This window comes from Toxotes jaculatrix, chromosome 7, assembly GCF_017976425.1.
Source record: "Toxotes jaculatrix isolate fToxJac2 chromosome 7, fToxJac2.pri, whole genome shotgun sequence".
In the NCBI taxonomy this organism is placed as follows: Eukaryota; Metazoa; Chordata; class Actinopteri; family Toxotidae; genus Toxotes; species Toxotes jaculatrix.
Window position 1 is genome coordinate 4,090,321 of NC_054400.1, and position 26,748 is coordinate 4,117,068.

General features: G+C 39.7%; 3 protein-coding genes across 4 annotated transcripts in view; all 3 read left to right on the top strand.

Moving 5' to 3' along the window:
• The window catches only part of LOC121184134 (metal transporter CNNM4), a 37,526-nt gene extending 32,227 nt beyond the window's left edge, over nt 1-5,299 (top strand). For both annotated transcript variants that reach the window (XM_041041576.1, XM_041041575.1), the window contains one exon: nt 28-5,299. In XM_041041576.1, the coding sequence (XP_040897510.1) occupies nt 28-285 (258 nt within the window). In that variant the 3' untranslated portion in view covers nt 286-5,299. The remainder of the gene's footprint in view (nt 1-27) is intronic.
• A 4,066-nt stretch (nt 5,300-9,365) lies between these two features.
• LOC121184135 (interleukin-1 beta-like) lies at nt 9,366-12,119 on the top strand. The gene is made up of 5 exons (XM_041041577.1): nt 9,366-9,460; nt 9,982-10,223; nt 10,360-10,521; nt 10,755-10,888; nt 11,006-12,119. Exons 2-5 carry the CDS (start codon nt 10,004-10,006, stop codon nt 11,225-11,227), a joined length of 738 nt encoding a protein of 245 aa, XP_040897511.1. The 5' UTR covers nt 9,366-9,460; nt 9,982-10,003; the 3' UTR covers nt 11,228-12,119.
• An 817-nt stretch (nt 12,120-12,936) lies between these two features.
• ckap2l (cytoskeleton associated protein 2-like) lies at nt 12,937-21,668 on the top strand. The gene is made up of 9 exons (XM_041043217.1): nt 12,937-13,129; nt 14,093-14,159; nt 14,251-14,305; nt 15,000-16,264; nt 17,741-17,936; nt 18,057-18,215; nt 19,588-19,648; nt 20,138-20,300; nt 21,201-21,668. Exons 1-9 carry the CDS (start codon nt 13,090-13,092, stop codon nt 21,499-21,501), a joined length of 2,307 nt encoding a protein of 768 aa, XP_040899151.1. The 5' UTR covers nt 12,937-13,089; the 3' UTR covers nt 21,502-21,668.
• The last annotated feature ends 5,080 nt before the right edge of the window (nt 21,669-26,748 follow it).

The window sequence follows — 26,748 nt, forward strand, 5'->3', positions numbered from 1 at the left end:
GTCCTCATGTCCGCCTCTCTCCTTCAGATTACCCGGGCTCAGTACCAGAACGGCCTGATGGCGTCTCGTCTGGACAGCACACCTCAGTCCCCCGAGAGCGGCCACAACACGGCCCGCCTGGACCAGACCACTCCCCCCGCCACCGCCAACACCACCATCACGGACCTGGGTGCGGACTCCACCCCGACGGAGAACGGACCAGATGAGACGACGCTTCTCCTCCTCAACGAGCAGAACTCACCGCACACAGCCAACCACCACAGCCAGCTTGAAAACAGCATTTGACCCCCTCCATACTCCTACGTTTGCACGCATGCACTACTACGCTTGGATGTATGCTATGGAGGGGAGGAGTGTGTGTGTGTGTGTGTGTGTGTGTGTGTGTGTGTGTGTGTGTGTGTGAATGGGAATGTAGACACATGCCAGGCCCAAACAGACAAGCCATGTGCATGCATATTGTGTAAATATGCAAGAGTTAAACAAAACGCACATCCACACAGACATACCACAAACCCAAAACTCATTTAGTTGAATAACTCATTGAAACCAAGGAAAACCTGTGTGTGTGTGTGTGTGTGTGTGTGTGTGTGTGTGTGTGTGTGTGTGTGTGTGTTCCTTATGTATTAACTGATGACAAAGATCTGAAGGACCTGCTTGTCTGGACCAGAAGGCTCCCCCCTCTCTCCGCCGTCAACGTAATCGGTGTTCAGAGGCCTCGCAGATTTTGCAAGTTTCTTCCTGTGTGTGTGTTTTTAAATATGTGTTTGTGTGTGTGTGTGTGTGTCCCTAACCAGAGACTCAGGGAGACTCCCCCCTCCCCCTCTCCTCCCTCTCCTCCCTCTCTACTCCACCCCCGTACATACATGCAAACCAGACCCGCCACTGCATGTGTAGCAACCCGCATCCCCTCCACACCATCCATACAGCTAGAAGACAAAGAAGATCCGAGCATGTCAGCGGAGTTCAAACAAAGTCCTATATGTTCTATAGAAATTTATAGTGAGATATTTATTGATAAATTCTGACTCCTACTGACTCCTTTTTTGTGGGGGTGGGAGGGTTTGGGGTGGATCTATATATATATATCTCTCTCCCCTTCTTGTTTCCTGGATAGAAGCAGTAAGTAGCCCAGAGCCTTTATCACAGAGTTGTTAAGAGATTCAGCGCCGATAGACAGTCAGTCTGTATTGTGATTAAGACAATCAATATGAATACGATGAATGTGTTAAATTAAATGTGTAGGGTACGTTAACTGTGGCAGCCTGGCTCTCAAACAGCCCCCTTCTTCCCCTGTGCCTCGACGACAGACCTGACGACAAGATGTGACGGGCACTTTCAGACGAATCAGTCGAGTAGGAATCAGTTTTTCACAGAGGTGAAGATGTTTGAGAGCACAGAGACTTCAGCTCGAGTCCTTTCCTACTTCATAAGAGAGGGTGGCTTGTCTGTGTGCGTGTGTGCGTGTTTGTGTGTTTGTGTGTGTGTGAGTATGTGACCAAAAATGGCCATCACCAGACTTGGTGGGAACAGAAATCAAAAGAGGGAAGCTTGATCACCTCCTGAATAGAAAATACTATAAGAAATCTGAGACTTTATTTATTTAGTTTAATGTGCGTGTATATATTTTTGTCAATGAGGGGGGGGGGGGGGGGGGGGCAAGAAATCTGATTTTTATTTTGCCTCATTGTGAGATTTTATGTGTTAAATGTTCTTCTGCATTCAGTGGTTATGTTTGGGTTTCCTTTTTTTTTTTTTTTTTTTTTTAAATCAGATCCGGGTGGAAAGGGGTGACTCTTAAACATTTATTATTGTTTGTATTGTTTTGTATTTCTGTAGCCAAACACACCGTTCGACCCTGGCATCAAGCAAAGTTTGTCACTTTCAGCAGAAACAATGTTGTGGATTTTAGTCATCGCTAAGCTTGTTTTACAGAGAACTGCACACACTCCAGTTATATTTTACTTAAAATTCTGCAGAGACTCAGAAACGGTTTCTACTTTGATTTCCAGCAGAGCCGATGATTCATAAATTCATTATGAATGATGATTCATAAATATTTTTAGTGACATAAAGTAAATCAAATATCAGGCAAGACATCTATGGTAGAGATTACTTTCTACACTACTACATATACCAGAATACAATCACACAAATTTGTAGTCTTACTTTTTTCTTTGCTGCTCTGCTGTGAGCATTGCCACATGTTTTTTTTTTTGTCCCCAATTAAAACACATAAATCACAGGTGAATCCAGAGAGCCCCCATGTGCTCTCTAAATGTTGTGAGAGGGGATTCTGGGAAACGTAGGACATCGGGAAAAGAAGTAGGCAACACGTAACTGGGTACACCCAAAACAGTTGAATTAAAACATGCATGGTGTAAAGGTGGATGTTTTTTTAATTTAATGTTGCTGCTTTTTTTTTTTTTTTTTTTTTTTTTTTTTTGAGATCAACTTCATCAAATTCTCAATCAACACGCATCACAAGTCCTAATCACTTAATTCCACTTGTCGATGAACCAACACTGTGAAATGTTGTGGGTGAAACTACTGAAACGCTGTTTTTGGTTGTACTAAAGTCTCTGGTCAGCTTGTTGTTTGTCCCCTCCCCTCTTCTGCAGCATATATTATTCATTCTTCAACCAAAACAGCACTCCTCTTGTCCTAAAACAGGAGTGATGAAGCACTTCTGCTTATCACAGCATGACGAGGATGATTTCCATTTTAGTTGTTGAATTCATTGGAATAACTAATTTTGGCGTTTGAATCATCTCGTTTCTTGGCTTTTTACTCTTGGGAAAGATTCAGTGTCATTAGGGTTTTGGAAAAGAAAGTGAAAATGAACCTACTGTACTTTTTGGTCAGTAAATTTCCAGACTAATCTGGTGGTGCAACACATGAAGAAATTTTTTTTCAAGTTTTCAAAACCAACTCACATGAATTTTATCCAAAGATAGATTTTTTTACCTGTCACATTAGCACGTGAACAGCGTTCGAAGAAGGTAGTTGGTGTCCGTGGGTAGTTGATTTATTTTTGCAGAAACACATAGAAATCTTTCACTGTATCTGTATGTCATGCGTTTGATTATGAGACAAATTTCTGCCAAAGATGCGAGTGGTGATTATCTAAAGAATAGTTAGACATGTTGCGCTATGGGTTGATGCACCACGGGTCTGAGCTGTGCCGGTGTTTCCTCTTTTCAATGGTATGCCAATAATTTATCTACAAGTTGCAATTATCTGAGCTGAGCTTGATGCTTTGTCAGTTTGTCCTTTACATCCAGCTCATTCGAGTCACGGTCAGTTTATTTAACCTAAAGGTTAAAGGCCGTTATGGAAACCGTGAGTTTCTGAGCTTGTTTTGCTCCGCGGTGTAACACAGTGTGCCTCACACTGCCTTAAAAACACTTCAGTTTGAGTCTAGTGTCCAGTTTACCTGATCCTTTGTTACACGGTGGTACAATTCCTTTTTTTTTCCTTTTTTTTTTTTTTTTTAACTGGAAAACGTTCATAATTACACTAATTATATTTGGATGTGGAGTTTCACGACACTAAAATCACAGCAGCCTGGAATTTCAGTAAAACTATTGGCTGAGTTAAACGTCAGTGGGCAAAGACGTGGACAAAGTGAGCGACTAGCAAAGAGGAAAATCTGCCCCTTTTGGAGATTTTCATGGTTGTTATTGAGGTTACAAGTTCAGGATTTTACAACCTAATAGTGTTTCTTTCAGGGTGGATATTTAGAGAAGTGTGAAATGTGCGGTTCATGGAGAAATAAAACAAAAGTCCTCACAGACTGCTACTGCTGACCTGATATTTGGAGCTCAGGAAACCAGCTTACCCACAAAAACGTTACTAAAGTCAGTTTGAATTTCTCTAAAAGGAGGTGAGGATGTCTTTCAGTTTGAAATCTAGCAACATTTTTCTGGGATTTAATGTCCATATTCACACGTCTATGAGTTAAATGAGTGTCCATGAAACTTCAGCAGCATGTTAATCCCTGATCGCATTTATGACCTCAATACTCCGTATGTTGCTCCATCATTTGGTCACATCCCAATGCAAAACATATTCTTTCGTTGTGAGTGAGCAGCAGGTCCAGTTAAATCGAGTAATTCTGCTAAATTTTGGCTTTAAATGTTAGTTTCACTTTGGGGAAACATTGCATAATTTTGCAATAAACTCTGGACATTTGTGAGCTTATGAAAACACCTTTAAATATACAAGCTGCTGCTGCTAATAAAAAAAGTAAAAGTTTTCACTTTTCTTCTCAGGTTTGACAATCATTGAGAAACATATAGAATGCCAAGGCCACAAATGGGGCTCGCACTGGACAGCATGGTTTTAATATTATATCACTAAAATCCCAGAGAGTAAAAGCTTGTGATAAGTGATGAAAACAGCTTTATTCCGAAAGGTACGTGATCTCCGCCCACTGATGTTTAACGCTTCTGCATACAATGCTCTCTGTTTTGGGAGTTCCAAAAATTAAAACAGCCCTGACTCTTCTGTGATTGAAAATATAAGCACTTTAGTAAGGACGGCAATATTTTCCCAAAGGCCACAAATTTGCCAAAGTTGCTGGCTGCGTAGCTCTGTCACAATACTGTTACTGACCAGGATTTTGTAATCACTTACTCACCGACTTCTTAACATGACATTGCATTTATTTAATTCCACTATCACGTCTGTACGGAAACAAAGAAGCTTAAGGAACTCGTTGACTCTTCTGTTGCCTTCACCTTCATCTTTTAATGACTGTACTGGATATTTTTCTGTGTTCATTCCTGAATTATTTTTGACAAACACACACGCACACACACTCCCATTTCAACGGACTTTTTCAACTGAGTTTTTGTTCATTTTGTTGATTTTTATGTCTGAGATTGTTGTTAAAATATGTTGTTTTTGTTTATGCCTGTGTACAGGTTGGAGTACCCCCCCATCTGCTTTAAATTGTACTGGGTTTGGGTTCTTTATATGTGTGTGTAAATGTGTGTGTGAGTACTTGTGAATCAAGTCTGTTTTTTTTTTTTTTTTTGTACCTCAGAGACACTGTTAGTAATTGTGGTAAACAACAATCTGTTTTTGTATTTGTCATGAATTTAATTTGGGAACAGAGCGAATGGAGCGACTGGCTTTCGGGGGGAAAATTAACTGATTGTCCTTCATTCTCTCTGGCATGCTTTAACTTTTAAAAACAACAGAGAAACAAGGTGTAAATACTGTTTTATAATTTCCGTCTTAATGAGTTTTGAAGATGAAGAAAGTTATTAATAAACCTGAGATATATTTCTCTATGGCCCTTTGTGATTGTCCTGGTTTCTTCTGAGATCTCAACAGATAATTTTAAATAAAACACAGATGATATGATCTGGTCTAAATCCTACATACAGTAACAGGAGTGGCACATGCTGATGAAACATCCGCCCGCTGTTTATTGCTGCCGGTATGGCAGGTTTGTAGGATGCATATGAGGAAGTGAAATTACGTAGTTTTGGGAAGTGGGTTGAATTCTGGCCTTGAGAAATCCCGAAGCTGCTGCTCCAGACCTTTTTACATCACTGGGAATTCTGTCTGCCAAACCTGTTCTTCCAGGGGCAGACATGAGTCATCAACAAGTAGATACCGGGAGAAGAAGAAAGATTAATGAGGCCAGACAGTGTTTGCTACAGTAATCGCACCGGATCTGATAAAACTGCATTGTGTCTATGAAACTAGGGCGAGTACAATGCGGAAACCTGCTGTGAGAAGAGTCAGGCTGAGAGCGGTTTTATCACATGGTTTATTATTTCATCTCTTACAATAAGGTTCTTTCTGTATTAAATTACAGACACGACAAAACAACTCCCTCAGAGGGCCACGCTGACATCTCATCAGGATCCCAAAGGGTTTACTGTGACGTGAACTTGAAATCAAACATTTTTACGTGGTCTGTGCCCTCATTTATCAAACTGCTAAGAGTAAAACTTTGGACCTAAATGAAAGATCAAAGTAAAAACCTTTTAAAAAGACTTTTAAAACTTAATGACCTCTTTAATTTTATGTCAAAGGGGTGAATGTAGCACACTTAGTGTACATAATAGTTTAAGATATTTTTTGCTTGTTGTTAGCACAGATGTCAAACAGTTTTCTGTAAAAACAAGGGTAGGAACAATACACCTCAACTTCAGCTCACATCTTTTTGGACAGTATTGCCTCTGGTGTTGATTGTAGTCCAAATACATTTCAATAATAATAATAATAATGACTGACTGGTATAATATTACCTGAAGTTGTATAATTAAGAATAATTTTTAATTTAAATTATTTGAATGCACCAAATATTGCACCAACTCATCAAGCAAATGTTGAGATATTTCATTGGACAAGTGAAAACCTTGACTCGTTGGTGGTGCTACAGTAAAAAGTTTCCACAATACATTCAACATGTCCTCCTGGGGCTGTGTGAGTGTACAAAATGTTGTGGCAATACATCCAAGAGTTGGTAAGATGGTGCCACCATGGCACTATGGTTAAAAATTACAATACCTGTGAGATTTGTTGTTTGGGGCTCCAACGTACTATTTTAATTATTCTCATTATTGATTGATCTGCTATTATTATTATTATTGTTGTTGTTGTTGTTGTTTGATCTGTGTTTAAAATGTCACAGTTCTTTTATGATTTCCCACAGCCCTGTTTATGTCTCTAAATGAATAAATAAATCATGTTGTATTTTGTACAAAAAACAAAAACCATCAAATAATTACATCTGAAAAGCCTGAACCAGTAAACGTGTGGTGTAATTTACTAAAACTGTAAACTTGTTTTTGTTATAACTCATGAGGGTCATTTTAAACTTTGACATCAGACTAGAGAAGAGATTAACAATAACCCTGATGCCTCTTGTGTAGATTCTATTTCCTCATAGTGTGTGGGTTTCACTCCTCCAAGTGTTCCGATTTTTTGCTTCAAAGATGACTGAAACAATTATTCACTTGCCAAAAAACTGTTTCTCATTCTTTTTTTGTGAACGAATCACCGTAGCTCTAAACCTAATATGACAAATACTAAAATTATCATCAATACATTTTCTCCAACCCTGAAAGCAAAAAATAAATCATGTACACCTCTGAAGACTTGGAAGTCTTCACTCTTGGAAGTCTTCACTCCGGCCACTCTAGTGTTAACAGAGTCTAACATTATTTTCAGAATATTTATCAGGCAAACAGTCAAACAGTTTTGAACACATTGTGAAAGAGGACCTAAAAAAAAAAAATCCAAATGACTTGAAATAGTAGTCCAGACTTGGCTGGAATAGCCTGGCAATCCACTCTTGGTAAGGTGTGTGTGTGTGTGTGTGTGTGTGTGTGTGTGTGTGTGTGTGTGTGTGTGTGTGTGTGTGTGTGTGTGTGTGTGTGTGTGTGTGTGTGTGTGTGTTTGTTTGCGTGTCTGTCCACATTACCGATAATTGGAGGGTGTGGGACATGTCTTCCTTGTGTGGCTCAGCTCTCCTTTAATTGCAGCTGACTAATATTTTCTCTCCTGGGCATCAGGAAATTGTTTCTTTTAGTGTGGGAGCAGCACTTTCACATCCCCGTATACAGTTTTTTTTTTTTTTTTTTAATTAAGATAGAGGAAGTGAAAGAGTTGAAATGACGCAATGGAGTTACTGAAATTTAAAAATATGTGAAAATACATGATCCTTGCTGAAATTATAAAGTACAAAGAAATGGCTCACAATTTTGTAAAATTACTACTTTGGCAAAACTTGAAATTCACCTCAACAAACATTTATAATATAACAACCTTTCAAAGCAAAAATAGTCCTCGTATAAGCTGATTAGACGTAGTTAAGAGTGATCATTTTACGAATCTTTAATTGGACTTACAGTGAGCAAAATTCACTGTCCTTTAAATTTTGAATTGAATGATGAAGTCATACTTGTCCTTTTTAAATGCGGGTATTTAAAGAGGGACCTAATTCCATTTTTTATTATTCAAGCTTTATCCAGAAGCTTGTGCTCTTAATTCATATTTGTTGGCTCAATATCTGGTGCATTCGTGGTCCCCAGATGATGAATCTGACTTGACAAAGACTGTGGTCATCCCCTGAATTTTTATCTAATGCCACAGATGGGTCAAAGTATCAGTTTGTCCAAGTTTATAAGCAAATGCCTACAAAATTAAAGATACTCCCAACAAATTCAGCTGTGCTTTGTGTCTAATATTAGCATGAATAACACAGAACTCATGGTGAACATGTTAAATGTATTTACACACATCAGTAATTGATCAATAAAGCTTGGAGAAGATGTACACTTTATCTATCAAGAAATATATAAATCACATTGTCACAATCATTTCATGAGAAGAGGTAAAATATATTTTATTTCATCTTTATGAGTGAATCCTGATTGGTCTGACAGCTTCCACCTGCATCACTGCCCACAGGGAAGTGAAGAAATATCAGATTACGCCGCTGTTATGCAATTCTTACAGTGACCAAGTTTACTACGGCTGGTGGAATTTTTTATTTTCAAAAGAACCGCAAAACCCTAAAGGGCCTTGTCAAAGACGTGAAAAGATGAGGAAATAGCAGACAAGGAAATTTTGCATTTCATATGATAAGCTATCACCTGTTTACAGTTTACCGACTATGTGTATTTTTTGGTATTTCTCAGGGATTGAGCAGCTTTTAGCCAGATGTGACTAATAAAAATGTATTATTATTATTAACATTATCATTATTAGATCATTTACAGTTTGAATGCTGGGTATTGCTCTTTTCAGTCTGGATTCAAATTTAATTGGCTGGACCGTATACTTTTAAACTAGTAGAAGAGTGTGTGAAAGTAAATGCGTTTATTCTGAAGTGCAGCACCACTTCCTCTGGAGCATTTGTCCCCACTTTAACCATTTATGGAAATAAATGTATCCGCTTTCAGGCAGCTGTTGTATGGTAAATATCAAGCTACAGTCCACAAATTATATCTCTGGTTTTCTATCCATCCATCTACTACTACTGCTACTAAGAGCAATAATTACGAATATCTCACAGGTAATTCCATGTCATTATACAAAATATTATATAACATAATACATGATCAATGGATAAAATGGATTACAAATGCCATATCTCATCGCATCTCAGCTGTATTCCCTCAGCAGTATGAGTAACACTGTTATAAACCTCAGTGCATCTCCTTTGATGTGTCACAGTCACAAAGTAAATGCTTCTGAGCCATTAGCGCGACCGCAGTGTGTAAGTACAGTATTTCATCACTGAAATACAGCTGAAGACAGCTGTAGTGAACGCAGCAGTTAAGACCATCCCACTTCCTGTCTGAATGGGGAAAATTCCTGCTCTGACAGTGGCTAGTGAGTATAAAACCATGTAGATTTGCTCAAGCAGGCAACAGTGACAGGACAAGCTGAGCCAAGCACACTAATACAACTTCTTCTCTACTGACTTCAACAGGTAAACTGACTTTTCTTGTCATGATTTATTTTGTGTACACTGACAATATTAATCTAAAGCAGATTATAAACAGGATCTTTGTTTTACATGGGGGCACTCTGATAGGACACACAGAGATTTATTGGGGACCCAGTCTGGTTACAGGACAGTTTATTCAACTTCTGCTTCCAGTTATGAACTTCTGGAACGTTCGTTCTGTTGCTGTCAGATGCAAATCTTGATATTATGTGTAAAAAAAATCAGCTTTTCAAGGTGCTGTTTTCAATCTGTATTCACTCAATACTACTTCATGAGTGCTTTATAGTCAAATGTTGATGCAGTAGTGAGTCATAACTGCACCCGCATACAGAGATGTACTGTAGGCTTTACAACAGGTAAATCATTATTAGAGGGTAATAAAATACAATAAAATGCTTCTTGATCTTGTAAAAAAGCAGAAGAAAACCTGAAAATCCAGCCATGTTTTCCTAAATGTTTTTGCGATTGAGTGACACAGGAAATTGCTTTCTGTCTTCCTTCAGATCTTTCTCAATTCAGAAAAAAATGGAATCCAAGATGGCATGCAACCTGACCGAGATGTGGAGCCCCAAGATGCCAAAGGGACTGGACCTGGAGATCTCCCATCATCCAATGACAATGAGGCGCGTGGTCAGCCTCATCATTGCCATGGAGAGGCTGAAGGCTGGCAGATCAGAGTCAGTGCTGAGCACTGAATTCAGAGATGAGAACCTGCTTGACATCATGCTGGAGAACATAGTGGATGGTAATTATACAGATGAGACTGTTTGCTACCCACATTAAAAGTTCTTACACACACACACACACACACACACACAAAACAATCTTGTTGACCTGTCTTCAGATAGAGCGCTTATCATTTGGGCATCTCTTTTCCTCAGAGCATGTGTTCGAGCGTACTTCAGCTCCACCAGATCAGTTCAGCAGGACAGGTGAGCACCAGTGCACCGTGACCGACAGCCAGAAAAGGAGCTTAGTTCTGGTTGAAAACAGCATGGAGCTCCACGCAGTTATGCTGCAGGGAGGCAGCAACAACCGCAAAGGTAATGTGACAGTGAGATCTCATGGTTAGAAAATATCTGGGTCATGGTAGATATTTGAATTTAGGGATTTTTTAGTTCCTTTGGCAACTGTTGGCTTGAAAATTAAAATTAAGCTGTTCAAATGTGATAATTCATTTCAAATTCACATGTGCCTTTGGTAAAATGCACAGACAGTTGTATCTGTCTGATCAGCTTTTGTTAAAATTAACCTTTATCCTCTGTTCTCTCTTCAGTTCAACTGAACATGTCGACCTACGTGCACCCGTCCCCCATCGCTGAGGCAAGACCTGTGGCTCTGGGCATTAAGGGCACAAATCTCTACCTGTCGTGCCACAAGCAAGGTGACGAGCCAACCCTGCATCTGGAGGTAAAACTCTTACATGAATCTTACACAGACACTACACGCTTTGTTGTACTGTTAAAGGCCACAGGCCTCATTTCTCAAAACCAGAAACCTTCTGACATGGATTCTTTCACACCACAGGCAGTGGAAGACAAAAACAATCTGCTGGCGATCACCTCGGAAAGCGACATGGCGCGATTTCTGTTCTACAAACGGGACACCGGGCTGAACATCAGCACCCTCATGTCTGCCCGCTTCCCTGACTGGTACATCAGCACAGCAGAGAGTGACAGTAAGCCAGTAGAAATGTGCCTGGAGAGTGCCAGACGCTACAGAACCTTCAACATCCAGCGTCAGAGTTAATACCTTCTAAGGACACCCAAGGTGGAATGTGGATCTGCATATTGGGATCATCTTAACATGAACATCTGGGTATTCAACAGAGTGTATTCTATATTGCACTTCAGCTATTTTAATTTAAACAATCAGCAATGAAGATGTAATTTAAACAAAAGTACTACCACTATTACTATTTACTGTATGTACCAAGTACAGAAAGTGAAATGCTTAGTTAATTGACATGATCAAGTTTCACCACAAGGTGGCGTTGTTGTGCTGTCTGGTGAGCACTGTATATTTACATGACACTGTTAATGCTTTTATCTATTTTATTTATTTATCTATTTATGCACTATTTTAACATATATATTTATTTGGAAATCTGCTTACTAACATTTTTTAACGTGACATGCAACAAATCTTTAATAAAACCTTATAACTTATTTGGACTTGTGTTATGTGCTCACTCGGGAGAGATGACTAGATGAACTTGAACTAGAACTGTCTAGAACAACTTTTCTGTTATTTTCAGTGAAGACAGAGTATCACGGGGGGCTTCGGTATTTTTGGAATTTGGAATTATTGTAACTGGCCTATTAAAATGATTAACAATAATGTAGCACTCTGAAAGTGGCCATTCTGCACAGGTAGTTATACTTCTGATACTTTTAAGTATTTGCTCAAGGTATACTCTGTGAGCTTTTTGTTTACACAAGCATCAAACTGCATATTTCTTAAACTTGTCTTTTCCTTGATTAAGAACTTGTGTATCAGTGACTATATGTACAGTTGTATGCAAAAGTACGTTGATTTTTAAAGTGAAAGTAAATGCAACTACTGCAGCAAATAGACATTAAAATGTGACTTTGTTGTAAATGTTTATGCTCTGTCACATGTTTGTGTGTGGCATGAGCAAATGTTTGGGCACCCCACAGGGGACAAGGAAGAATGGATTCCTCTAAATATAAATAAATTCTGGATGCAAATGTCCTGCATGAAACTGAAAAGAGGCTGCCTACTACAACAGGATCCAAAGCATACCTCAAAATCAGCCAGGAATTACTTTAAGCCATGCACGCTTAGGTTTTTGGGTGGGTGAAATCTTGAAATAGATATGATAGATAGGATAGGATAGGATAGGATAGGATAGGAGGACACGATCTTTATTGTCACTTGCACAGAAGTACAGGCGAAATTTCGTTAAGGAGTATAGCCTCCGGGCCGCAGCAAAATATTTGCGTCACCAGACAGATAAATATCGTACTACAAGCATGTGCATGCTTGTGTGTGTTTCGTTCACTTTGTGTGGGTAAAATGCAGAGAGTAATTCCCCCAAGAGGGATCAATAAAGTATAAATTTAACAAGCTTAACTTAACTATTTATCCCAAAGGGAAATTTTGCAGCAGCCAAGTCACATTACGTTAAATCCTTTGTTGGTCCCTCAAGCTGGGGAAATTTATTCTCTGTATTTTACCCACACAAAGTGAACGAAACACACATAAGCATGCACATGCACTAGAGACGCAGTGGCAGGGGGCTTTCCTAGAAGGAGTCCGGGGAGCTGGGGTACACAGACTACCGTCCGCAGGTACATTTTGTTTACATTCTCTGCTCCAATCAGCGCCGGGTTTTTGCGCATGCGTGCAATTTTTTTTTTTTTTTTTTTTTTTTTTTTTGAAATTTCAAATAGTCCAATCAGAGAAGAGGAGGCGTTCACTACCGGCAATTTCAAAACCTGATGCGCGAGCTCAGTTGTTATGAAGCTACTTTAACGTATCTGTAACGATTACGATAACAACAACAACAACTACAAAAAGTCCAGCGAGGATTTTTTAAAAATAATATTTTGGACAAAGTTAAAAGAAGAACCTGAAGTCTATCAGATATGGAAGAAGGCGAGACCGTATCGATACTTTCCAGAAAGGGTTAGTGAGCTAATTATGTAGCATTAAAGCTAGCTCAGATAGCTAGCACTGGTTAGCATGTTATCGCTACCGCTAAAGAGCATTTGTTCTGGAAACTTTTTAATTTTTTGACAGAGTAAATTAACGCCAGGTACTTAGAGTATCTTTTAAAAAAGCAATCAATTTATTTTCCTGAAAATGGCCTTATAATGTGATAAATAGTCTTAACTTTCCTTTACATAGGTATTACCTTGTTTCTTTCCTGGTGAAGGCAGTAATGCTAGTGTGTAAGCGTGGTTCCCAGTGTATATCGAATAGTATTTTTGCTTGAACATCCCTTATGACAATAATATAATGAATCCACCTTTACTGAAGATAGTAGTCGTTTATTATAGGTGAGTGCTCTGCCACGCAGGACTTTATGCTTCAGGCAAATTTTGTATTTAACATAATATGACTTAATGAAAGATATGTTAGTAGTTTGTTATTCTGCCCGTTGTTTTCTGTATTGATAGTAGAAAAATATCATTAGACAAACAAAGCAACAAATGTTCATATGTCAGAGGCTGGAACCAGGACACTTTTGGCTTTCTTTGGTTGAAAGATTATTTAAACATTTAGTAAATTATTAGTATTTTTTGTTGCTTAATTGTCTTTTAACCAAGTAATCAACTGTTTCAGCTCGAGTTTGTATTCCCTTTTCAAAATGTTGCATTCACTTGCAGCCAGATGGCAGTAAGTTCCTGTCAAATCATCTGCTCAATCATTCTGACACTACTGATGATTTGACCTACATTCTCTAAAGGTCTTATTCTGAATGGCCGGTGAAAGTTAAATGTCACTTAATATGACTCAACTGCTGATACTGATATTGTTATATCAATAAATCTTCTCTATTTTATTCCTCCATAGTTTAGTTTTTTTGTTTTGTTTTTTTCCAAATGGAATCTTTGTTGAATTCGTCTGTAATTTTTTTTGTCACAGAGCTGCGTAAGCAGAAGTTGATGGAATACTTGGCAGCAAAAGGAAGGCTGAAATTGCCCAACCCAAAGTAAGTGGTTAATTAACTCCCTAATTCATAATGCATGTTATCATGATTGTTTTGTTGAAGGCTTGTTAATTGATTAAGTTTTACTCCTCAGGCCATACCTACGTGATGGCTGTCAGGTTAAGGGACCTGTGATATCTGCACCAAAGGTATGTGTGTGTGTGTATGTATATGCTTCTGCATTGAATCAACGCCATAGGTACGGCGCAGGCACGTACCCTACTCTGTATCCCGACAAGCACCTCCTTAGAGGTAACGCGTTGTGGTGACGCAGATACTGTGACTGGTCTGCTTGATAGCATGTCTCGTCCATGTCTCTCAGTGGCCAGACAAGCACAGACAATGGTTGAATGGTTATACACATCATCTCCTCCAGTGTTCTCTCTCTTTTCTGCATTGCTTTGCATTAATTTCAGTAAAAGTCACTGTTCAGAATTTATTAGCTCTGACTCCAACACAATCTGCTTAGTTTCAGTTGCCATTGTTTGAAGTATACACACGGTGGCATAGAAACCCCACCGTCAACAGTGTTTTGGCGGTGTAATTCCAGAGGAAATATAAATGCCTACAATGGCCAAGACCACTTGCATAGGTCACGGCATAGTCTTTGTGTTGAACCAGGCTTAAGACTCATATCTGTCACACAAGAGTCAGAATGCTGGGAAATCTTTATTTGCACAAGCAATTGAACATTAAAAAAATGTTGAGAATAACATCAGTGTTTTCTCAGGCTGGGCTGGCTTTACAGATGACTTGCAGACTATGATTCAGTGCTCTGAAATCAGATTAGCACTGAGTTACTGTGTTTCTCATAAGTTGTTTTTTTTGTGTGTGTGTTTGCAGGTTGTTAAAGGAAAGGAGAATAAGGTTCCAGCAGACACATCAAAATATGAAGGCAGAAAAATTCAAACTTTGGCTGCCCAATCTACAAAACACTCTGCCAGAAGAGCATTTGGTGTCACTAACAAACTTAATGTAAAAAGCAACATCCCGCCGGTACAGCAGAATGCCAAATTTCCATCTGCAACCAGTGGCCCAGCACAGCCAGAACTTAATCAAAACCAAGTGCTCACAGGAAAAGGCCCCACTGTGTCCTCCAAATCCAGCATGAGTGCAGTCAGCCATCTCAAAAAGAAGCAAGTCGCAGGGATGCAGTCTTCAGGCAGAGCCACTTCAATTGCAGCTTCCAACAGCACATTCAGAAACCGTTCAAATGCTCCCTGGCCAGGTACAGTGAAGTCTGCCATTGGTCAGCCTGTCAGTGTCAGGATGAGTCTCGGGCCCATTGTCAAAACAAAAACAGGACTTGTTCCTGCAGTGACCCAGCCAAGAAACACAAACTCACATTTAACACGCACCTTTGCCCCAACAGCTGATACCACCACTGCTGCTTCTGTTTCTAATAAGGGGCTATCTAGTGCCTCATCATCAGTTTCTACTTCCCAGAAATCTGCCATGGGTCACAGGAAACCACTTCCTAACACTGCTCTAAACAACCCTGCTAATGAGAGAGCAGCCGTTTCTTTGACTGCAAGCGCTGGGATTAAAGTTGAAGAACAGAACAAGTCCAATGCAAAACCACTTTTGGGTAAACAGTCTCAGCTATCTTGTAACCGTCAGCTACCAAGTGGACTGAAATCAGTGCCCAAGTGCACGGTGGCATCTATTAAGCCAGAGAGGAGAGGAGGGATATCAAACACTAATAAATCAGGTGGTGAGCCCACAGACAGGTCCACAAGGCAGAAATCTGAGGGTGCAGGTGAGAAAAAGGGAAAACCATGCAAAGTTCCCTCCCAAACATCCTTGAAGCCAGCAAGCAGGGGCAGTTTCAGACCGGTTAGCGGCATTATGAGAGCTGCTGTGGTTGAACTGGGAGGGAAAACCAAGACATGCGAACAGACACAAAGCAAAAGGGGACATAGATCATCAAATGTCCCTCCACAACAAACAACCGCTGCTCCGGTGATTTCACAGACGGTGCCACAGCCTGCCAGGACCATTAGACTTACATGCCAAACCACATACAAGACAAAGACGTCAAAGGTCCCGGTCAGCATCACACCCCATACTGAAGGAAAGAAAGTGACTGCTGCCCAAGAGGAAAGACTGTAAGTACAACATTACATCGATGGGTAAATGAACAGCATGGAACCCGTGATATGGCAATGTTGAATCATTACATTTCCAGGGTGGTCGACTGCTTGAATTTGGCCTGTGATTTTGGCACTTTCTTGTGCCAAAATCAGGTCTTCATGAATCCGACTCATAAGGAAAGTTTTTTTTTTTAAGTGGTGCTTGACTGCAGTTGAATGTTTTTGTTTATGGAATTTCAAGCTAGTCATGTGACAGTGATATGTTGTTAGCGTGTTCGACAAATCTCTGCGAATCCTTCAAATGAATGATTCTGAAGTGGTAATTAGAAATGTGTTTTTGTTTAGCCATAAAGAGGTAACTCATAACTGCAACACAGTTCATTGCTTTGAACATTGGTTTGAGTATTTCACAGGGATTGTTTGGTTTTGATTTTGATATTTTATATTGGTCGCAAGAAGGGAAATTTGAGGAATATAACCATGACTTTCTAAATAAATTGTAATGGTCAAGAATTATTGAATTTGAAGTTGATGATGTAGAGCAAGAAATGTCTGATCAAAAAATGAGAAGGCAAGACTTACAGTAAAGAACTCCCCGGGGTTTCTACAAGTTGAAATATGTTGAGGAATGTTGAGGAATATGTTGAGTATGTTGAGGAAATTGAGTAGGTTCAGGAGTTTGATTACATCTTCGGGCGTGTGCAGACTGTGCCGTGGTTGACAATGTCTGTGTGTGTGGGCAGGGGCTGGTTTCACCCACAGTTTACAAGACTTGTGTGACAGGTGGCTTTGCATGATTTTACAAAGATATCTTTGGATTCAGTTTCACTTTCAAACATACCTCAGTTGGCTTAACCAGTCTTAGTTAGCAGTACTCTGGGTTAAGCGTCGTTGTGCAGCTGTAGGAAACTGTGGCCGGTCAGAGTGGAGCTCAGTGTGGTCTTATGCTTCCGTAGCCCATTGAGATTCGACCTGTTGTGCATTTGGAGATGCTTTTCTGCTGACTACCATTGTAAAGAGTGGTTATCAGAGTTACCATAGCCTTTCTGTTAGCTCCAACCAGTCTGGCCATTCTCCTCTGACCTCTCTCGTCAATAGGGTGTTTCCATCCACAGAACTGCCGATCACTGGATGCTGTTTCTTTTTTGCAAAAATCGTCAGTTTCAGAAATTCTCGCACCAGCCAGTCTAACACCAACAATCATGCCATGGTCATGGAGAATCACATTTTTTTCCCCATTCTGATGTTTGAGGAGAACAAGAGCTGGAACCCCTGACCTGTATCTGCATGCACAATTGTTGGTTAAACCAACAACACCAAGAGTTGCTAATCTAGAATAAAATGTTCAACGCATTAACCCCATCGTGTTCTTGTATCTATGTTATCCCACTTCAATTGTCCTCATTTCCTGTGTCTCTCTGCTGTGCTCTCCAATGAAGTCAAATAAAATGTTGAATTTTAAATGTACCCTCTGCTGTTTTTGGTCTCAAGGAGAAAACTGCAGGAATGGCGGGAAGCCAAGGGGATTTCCTACAAGCGTCCTCCAATGCCAGTGAAACCTCAGGTCAGGCGCACGGTGGCTGTGCCCCAGCCTTTCTGGACCACCTTGAAGGAGGAAGATGAGGCCCACTCACTCATCTGTGCTGTGGACAGGTCCTTGGCTGACTGCATCAAGTTGCTTGGAGAGGTATATGGTGTGGAGGGAGGATTTTTCTTTCTCTTTTGTTTGTTTACACATACTCACATTTGCACAGTCTAACCCGGAAGGCATTCTGAAGTTTGATGTGAGACTGCCTTGTACCCACAGGGCTGCCCTCCAGACCAGGTGAAGGAGGTTCTTTTGCGGCTGCCGGCGGTGTCCCAGAAGTTTGCCAAATACTGGATCTGTCGGGCCCGTCTGATGGAGCAGGAGGGCAACCTGGATGTCCTGCCCATGTTTGAAGAGGCTGTTCGTGTTGTGTTGGAGGTAAGACATTGATGATTTTCAGACTTTAGAAATAATTTAGGTTGGAGTTTTCCACAGTTCTTAAAGGTGCCCGGTGGAATCTTTCTTGTAAACAACAAAAGTTATATTTACATTTAGAGTTATTCCCCAAAACACACTCTATATCCTTAGTTTTGTATATATCTGGTAGTATTGTGGGAAGCCATTGGCGGGATTTGTGTGCCATACAAAGGAACATTGTTAAAAACAAGGCTAGGTTTGAATTGTTTCTCATCTTCCCATGACATTTCCCAATGTAATCACATTTGGCTACTTAACAATATTTCTGTTCCATTGGACAGTCACTTTCTCTGTGTGTGTAGTCACTAATCACGCCCACTAGCTGACTGAGTCACTGTAACAAGCCCTCTCACTCTCATTCCACTCTGGCAATAAATGATAATCTCAGTTATACCTAAATGTCTATACATAACTGAATGAACAAGGCATTAATAATGAAGATAGGACAAAGGGGTCAGAATCAGATAGATAAAGTCAATAAAGTGGTCACTTAGTTTGGCAATAGTGAATTCAAGTGTGGGAATCAGAATTACCAGAGGATGGTGGAACGCTATGGGATAGTTCACTTCTCTTGGAATTAAAATTTATAATGCAAAGAACTATCAGACATCAAATATTAACAGAGACAGCAAAAGTGAGATGTAGCCTACTTTTACAGCGTCAACTCGGTGCTGGCCCCTTTAAGTTGGATCTGAAGCGGCTCAGTGCAGACTTCATTCGCAGGTCGTCAGTGAGGTTGCACACTCTAGGATGAAGTAGTTGTTGGACAATGGGTCTGATAGCAGAGATACTTGTCTGACTGCCTCACTCCAATGGATGGAGCAGATTTAAGGCTGAGGAGGCCAAAGTTTGCAGATGATTTCTTGGTCTGTTGCCGTTGAAAACAGATAAAGTCTTCAGACTCACTGAAATACAAAAAAAAAAATCAGGAGTACATTCAGTCTGGATCTGACTTATAAACAGAGGCTTGTATCAACTAAAGATTAAAATATGTGCAGCTTGACATAGAAAGAAATATCGCATGAATACATCCATTTACCATGAACACCACTGACATCTTTATCATAAGTTTAGAAATCCTGAGAATATCTGAAACTGTTTTTGTGAAAGCTGAGAAGCCACTTAGTGGGTCTGCAGTGGGATTCTGCAGAACTTTATCTTATCTTTCATTCAAGGACAGGGCATGTGTCATCGTTAAATTAAAAAATGAAGAACAGTTCAGCTTAGAAGCTTTTAATGAATCTGTTGGAATTTGCCAAGAGTCAATGGTGCATAGGTCAGTAACTTACTCTCTGTGTTCCTGTTAAGTTTCTGTGTTTTTGTTTTGTTTCAGCCAGTAGATGAACTGCGGACTGTGGTATTTGAGATTCTGAAGAAAAAGGATGAGATCCAAGGTAACTGGCCTGGCTGGCTTTGGGCGATCAGTGCCGTATGTTGAGATGAGATCATCATTATAGCATTGACTAGCTGTATTTCAGTGCCAAATTCCAGTGAGTATATATCATGCCAAAGCTGTTGCTTGCTATGTGAACACAATGGAACATTTAAACAGCTAGACAGAGATATTTGCAAATCTAAAAGAAGAGTGAATGTTAGATTTACCTGAGCCAGGCGAACACAAACACAACTCCAAATGAATGATAACCAGTACAGCAGAGAACAGTTTGCTAGCACATTTGCCAGATAATCTTTATGAGATTACAAGACATTATTGTTTGTGTTTACAGCTTGTTGGCAAAAACAATTTATCCACCTTTTTAAGGTTTAATTGGTTTTTGATAACCCCAGCAGTGAAATCTAGATAAAATGCAATTTCTTACAATAATGAGTTTTTTTTAAATGACTTTAACTCAGATTTCATGTTTTTTTTTTTTTCAAATCAGCATCTGAGGCCCATGAGAAAAAGGAGGACCAAATCCCAACAGTTGAGAGCTCTCCTGAGAGTAGCAGCAACCCAATGATGACCCCTAAACCCGTCAGAGTCCTCATCTGTGGGGAGAGAGGAGACTCATCTGTGGTCAAGTATAAGATCACAGAGACTCCTGGGTAGGTTTTACTCAGTGTTGCACTATTGGTTCTTTGTTGAGTTGAGAGTAAAAAAAACGTTTGTGATACAGATCTGGAGGAAAACCTGAAAGAACTTGTTTATTATTGTACTGTCACTGCTTCTTAAAGAGATCCAATTATTCAGTTCAAATTAGTCAGTCTATCTGTCAGTATGATTTATTTGTGCATACATAAAGCATGTGTTGACTTTGTCTACAATTTGTGGCTTTAACGTAACCCTAAACCACCAGTGACAGGTAATCTTGAAGCTTATACCTGTAAAATTTCTTAGTTTTGATTTAGCAGTTCTACCTGATCTGCACCGTTAAGTTTTGTTAGGTTTTACAACTGATCCATGTATCAGAGTATTGGCTTACTATGCCAATAAAGTCTCTTCCAACTGGACTCAGCTAACAGGAAGTGATATATTTATATATTTCCTTTTTGTAGTGTCATGCAGAAATAAACAATGTGATGTAACTAGGAGGAATACAAGTTAGTATCTGGCATGAACTTTATAATACTTTGCAATGGCTGAATCACATAAATGGCGAGCAGTGTTTCCCACAGGTTGAGAACTTATAGCAGTTTAGGGACGGGGGAGTGTAACCCAGGTTGTTTTCTGCAGCTACAATTTACAGATGTCCCCCTAAATGCTTCTATTAGTAGAGGATACCAAATTTACAGACAGGTCATTCCTCTCCTCATCTTTCAGTCGTCTCTTCTCCACCTCTGAATGAATATGTGTACACACTCACACATTAAGGCTGATGTTTCATTTGCTACTATTCCATCTGTTAGGGATGATAACTGGGAACTAATTCTTATTCCGTCTTAAGACTGGAACAGTTATTTTTATGGTTGATTTTTGTTTGCTTTTTTTTTTTTTTTTCCCTTTAGTGGCCCTCCGAGCCAACAGAGAGAACCAGCACTGGTCAATGGACAGGAGGTTCGCTTTTTCACCCCGGTTAGACGCTCCGTGCGAATCGAGAGAGCATCACTCCGATACCCCGCGTCCCTCCAGGACCATGATCTCTGCGTGGCCTCCTACAACGACCTGATCTCTGAAGGGGATACAGAGAAGAGTGACGAGCAGGAGGGCAGGGAAACCAGCCCATCTGTTGACGACACACCGATGTACATCTACAGACAGAACGAAGCACTTAAAGACAAAGTGTTCGTCCAACTAGTCTGCGATTAAGGTATTTAGCCTCGGGTGTTTACTTCACCTCCACCAATTTGTAGTTAAGACAAAATTCAGATGGTCATCATTTGTCACAGTTCACAGAGCAGGAAAAAAAAAGTAAAACGTGTATATGTGTTGTCAGATTTCAGCCTTTCTCTGAAAATAAGGTGAATATTATCCTCGAGCCGCTTGTTGTTTAAGTTAGGTATTTCTCACACTTGCTTACGGCGCAGTTATTGGATTTATGCTTTTGGTCTCCTATATTATTTTAGTACTTGAGTTATTGTGTACATAGCAATGTAAAATAAACAGCTGTTTTTTAAAACCGACGCGTATACCATACATACCTTGGACTTGGCGTGCTGGCTTCACTACACAACAGCTACCGTAAAAGAGAAAGACACCCACACTTTTTTTGTATTTGGTCTTTTATCAGCAAACTATAATTCCTCTCGAATTAGCTATGACAACATAGGGCTTGCTTCATCAGCAACTTACTGAACCTGTACATGACACGACTTGAAACTACAGAAGATGGGTTTCACCACACCCGTGGATGCAATGTGAATGATGGGAGCTGAAAGTGGAAGTGTTGATAGTTTTACTGCACAGATGAATGAATGAATGATGAATCATAACAAGTAAATGCGCATGGCGTGTGTTTTGCGTGAAAGTGGCATCATTTATAATAACTGCCTAACAATAATAATTTTAATACTCTCTTTTTTTCTACTGTATTGTTTATTGTAAATAATAATGAGAAAATTACAAGTAACCTAATTTAACCAGAGGCCTCTTACAGCAAGTTTTATTGCATGGTTGAACTGAGACATATTCTGCTGTTACTGAGTAAAGTAGATTATATTATTTTAAATATATGCACAGTAAGTAGAATTTTGAAATGCATGCCGCTGCAAAGAATCAGTCTGAATCTCTTGAATGTGGCTCCATTTCTCGTTGACCGGATGGAGACGTGGTTACATGGATCCAGGCCTGGATCAAAGTATCTAGGCTGAGGGCTGTTTCCGGTCCAGAGCTAGGCTATCTGTGTGAAGGCAAATCCCAAAAGCTTTTACATGGGCGCTGAAAAAAAACTGGTCAAAGTGTCTCGACTTGGTGCAGAAGTTCAAGGCCATGCCAAAAATTGAAATGCTCAGATCAATTGAGGAGACACTTCAACAGTTGTCTCCAAGTCACCTCTCAGTTAAAGAGGTGTTAAAGATGCTGCAGCGTCATCTCTGTAAGCTTTGACCAGCACATCACAGATTGGAAATGAAGCTGAAGGCGTACATACTCAGAATGTGTAGAATGTGCAGCTGACTTCATTGAAGTCTGGTGACCTTCCATATTAACTGTGGTGTTAAAAGGCCTCAACTGACACCAACGTTATTGCCTAAGCTTAAGGTTCTGTCTTGCAGATGGGAATCTACTCACTATAGTACATTATGAATACTTAGGAACTGGGTCCAATAGCAGATTGTCTTTGGAACCTCATGTTAAGCTTGTCTCCCCATTCAAGGCAGGAAACAATTGCACAGTCTGCTACACTGTCGATTCTCAGTAATGGCGATAACATGTATGCTCATGTTATTAATTAATTAGATATAAAGACATGTATAATGAGAAAGTAGATGGTTGTGAAATTATAGTACTACCCTTAGTTGTCGGTTTTGAATGAGTATTGCTCATTAATGTTTTACTACAGAAGAGATGAATCACAGGTGTTACTGTGTGTATTGGCCCTCTTAATACCTTTTCTGTTGCCACCACCCTTAAACCAGCGGATGCCATTAATCAGTCATTCATTTCATTCAGTTATTCCAGGCATCTGTCCCACTTAACCACTGTCACGTCATTATTGACATCTTGCACAAACACTATTCCTAATTTTAGCACACCTGAATCCAAGTAAACAACAAGTAAACATTCTGGGGTGTTTTCTGTCACTGCATAACTCACTGCTGCAACGAACAGCAACAAACAGCCAACTTAACTGGAATTAGAGACACTGTTTTCTCTGAGAACCTTTGAAGCTCTGCTTGCTGATATTTTTTATTGTAATTTAAATAATATTTATCCGGTCTCTCCTGTCTAAGAGATTATCATCTGAATAAGTGTTTATTCATAAATGTGAAGGAGCCAACTAGAATCAGCTGCAGTGTGTTGCATCATCTGTGTGTAAATTCAGTTGTAGCATAGCTTGAGTGTAGTGTGGATGTGTCACTGGTTAGTAGCTGCCTACGCACCCATATTTACCGAACACTGCGTGAGATGAAATGCCAATCTGCTGTGTAGTTTGTTTCAATTTCCATTCAGCTTGTACAGAGCACACCGTTCATATCAAAGTATAGTTTTAACATTAAGAACTTCAGTTTATATTGCTTTTACAAGGTCCATATTCCCAGAGCCCCGCGGTTAATTTTTGCCCCTGAACCATCTCGTTAGACTGGCAGTCACTGTTCTTGACTAAATCATAGGATTAATATATTCTTTTGTTTGGTGTAAATTAAAAAAAAAATGGATGAAAAAATAGTGTGTGCATCATAACATATTTGAGAGCAGTTTTAGTTTTCAGTGTTTTCAGGGTGTTCACATTTTCACTTTGCTTGTCACATCACATGAATCCTCACTCTGTGGGATTGTTTCTGATAGACATTTTCTGTATGATGCTATTTTTAATAGTCATAAGGAACTAAATGTTCCAGAGAATGTACTCTTGGATGGATTTTGTGTGTAAGGGACTTTTTGAGTTTCACTGGTCAGTCAGTCCACACCCTCTGACAAATCCTGTTTTCTTTCATATGGTATGGTGGACCAAACATAAACCATGGATATTGTAATACTATCTTCTATCTTAGATTTTGGTTTGAGGCTTAAATGAATTCTGTCCAAACATGTATTTAAAGGTTTATCTGATACTTACATGGGGCTTCAGCAGTTTGATGTAGATAAAGTATTTATCTTCTAAAGTTTTTTTTTTTTTTTTTTTTTTTTTAATCCACTGCAGCTCAGAAAAAGAAAAACTGTCTGTGGATACAATTATAGGGACTTTTATTATAAAAGGACAAACTTAGTTAAAAATAATGACGACGTGATTCTTTTTGCTGATCTGAATCTTTTATTTACAGTTTGCGTTCTGGCTTGTATTACAGTATTGTTTTTGTAGTATTCATCTTTTCCATGATTGACAGAGCAGTTGAACAGAACATTTAAACGCTCAAACTTCATGTTCCAAATGATAAAAATCAGGGGCCAAGTAAAGAAATAACACTAATAATCATAATAATAAAACATAAAATAACATGTTTGGGTAAATGGTTAAATAGATAGAAATGATTAAAATCAATACATACAGAGAATCGGTATACTACTTCATCACTCTGAAGTGGAATTCTTCAGTTTCATAATATATTGCTCTCTTACAGCAGAGGAGATGAGTCACAGGTGTTACTGTGTGCCCTCAAGAAGTGCTCTCGAGGTTGATGCACATCATGATCTTTGGAAATGTAATGACCCCTGAAAAAGTAATATGTGTTAATATTAGATGTGAAGAAATATATCACGAGAAAGTGGATGGTTGCGTAACTGCAGTATGCCCTTGGTTCTAAATGAGCCACAGGTGTTGCGGATGAATCTCTTACAGCAGAAGAGGTGAATCAGGTGTTACTGTGTGTACTCTGGAATAGCTCCTGACTTCTTGTCTAAGCATGTGACAAAATGTGAGAAAATCTATTAATGCCCTTTCTGTTGCTTCCATTGATGATTATTTTTGTTCCTCGATGAATTTACATTTAGCCCTTGTGTTATGTTCACTTTTTGGACCCTTAGGTACTGTTTAGGTCAAACTGACCCAAGGTTTTATTGGGGTTTTAAAAGCAAAATAGAAATGTACATTTACAAAATCCTTAATATATAATGTCTTTATCTCAATTCCAAACAATACACACACAACATACACGATTAATGTTTCTAATTCACCTCTGCTGGATCCCATTGAACAATGGAAGAGCCATTCCTTTTTCTGGGATAAAGTTATAATTTATGTAAAAGAAGAAAAAATCCTCTATAATAAAGACTTGCTTACATAGGAAAAACTAAAATGAAATGATGTTTTCATCAATAATGTCAATTGATTTTCACCTTTATCTCATTATAATCAAAGTAGTGAAGCAAATACAGGTGATGAACAACAGGAACATAAGACCCAAGGTGATGATTCTGCATTTACACTGTGACCGAGGACCATTCTTGAACATGGCTGGGGTGACTGCTCAAGTTTGTTGTATAAGATAGGGCATTTATTTTTAAACCTAGCCCCCTCCTACATGTTCACACTGTGGTCAGGGGAGCACACGGATCCCTTCTTTACAGGAAGTTGGCGTCTTGGACCTCCAGGAAGTGGTCCCCAGCACATTACTGTCAGAATGGCGGCGACTGCGGGTGCAAAAATAGGCGAATGGGGCGGGTATTAGATGAGTTCAGTTCTGCACTCCTGGATGGCAGCCACCACCACTTTGGACTTGAGGGCTGGAGCGTTGTCAGCTTCCCGCTCAAAAATTTTCTCCCACAGCTGTCTCAAGAAATCAGCATAGTAGGCCCTTTTCCAGGTAGCCCACCAGCTGCACTCCCTTTGAGTCCCAGAAAACGGGATCAAAATGGAATTACTGGAGAAATCTCTTGGGATCTGCAACAGAAACGGGAAGACCGTCCCAAATCTGCTTCTCAACAGGCCCAAGGAGCCAGCATGGACACGTCCTTGGGGGATATCCGGCTCTGTTATAACGTACCCTTGTGCGATTCGTCGATCTATCAAAGTCATGTTTCAGATCTTGTCATTGATCTCTTGGCTGGTGATGGTGACGGGGTTCGTCTGCCAGGCTCTGCCACGTCTGAATACAGCACCCCAGTTCGTCTTCTCCATGCTGTAAGAAGGGACACCCTCCCCTGGTGTTGCCACCCTGTCTTCGTTGTCCTTCCTAGGTGATGAGCCCTTGAGACTGAGGTAGTGAATGTAGTAACTAAAGCATGATAAAATGTTTTTTATGGCTCTGCTTAGGCGATCATAGCAAAGTTTAACCATTTGTTGAGGGTTGAGAGTAAGAGAATTTCTGCTCTGACAGTCCCTCATCCTGACTGTTGGACTCCTGAAAGACTAAAGTGAGAGACCAGTGGTGATTGATGGGGGATTTCGGTGTGCATGGCCTCTTACTTCCCTTCTGATATGTTAGGCAGCATAAAAAATAGAAGCTGAGTGAATGTAAA

Coding starts and splice junctions, on each gene's coding strand:
- LOC121184135 (XM_041041577.1), top strand. CDS start 10,004: ATGGAATCCAAGATGGCATGCAACCTGACCGAGATGTGGAGCCCCAAG. Junction 10,224..10,359: donor GCTGGAGAACATAGTGGATG/GTAATTATACAG, acceptor TCTTTTCCTCAG/AGCATGTGTTCGAGCGTACT. Junction 10,889..11,005: donor AGCCAACCCTGCATCTGGAG/GTAAAACTCTTA, acceptor TTCACACCACAG/GCAGTGGAAGACAAAAACAA.
- ckap2l (XM_041043217.1), top strand. CDS start 13,090: ATGGAAGAAGGCGAGACCGTATCGATACTTTCCAGAAAGG. Junction 13,130..14,092: donor ATCGATACTTTCCAGAAAGG/GTTAGTGAGCTA, acceptor TTTTTGTCACAG/AGCTGCGTAAGCAGAAGTTG. Junction 14,306..14,999: donor CTGTGATATCTGCACCAAAG/GTATGTGTGTGT, acceptor GTGTGTTTGCAG/GTTGTTAAAGGAAAGGAGAA.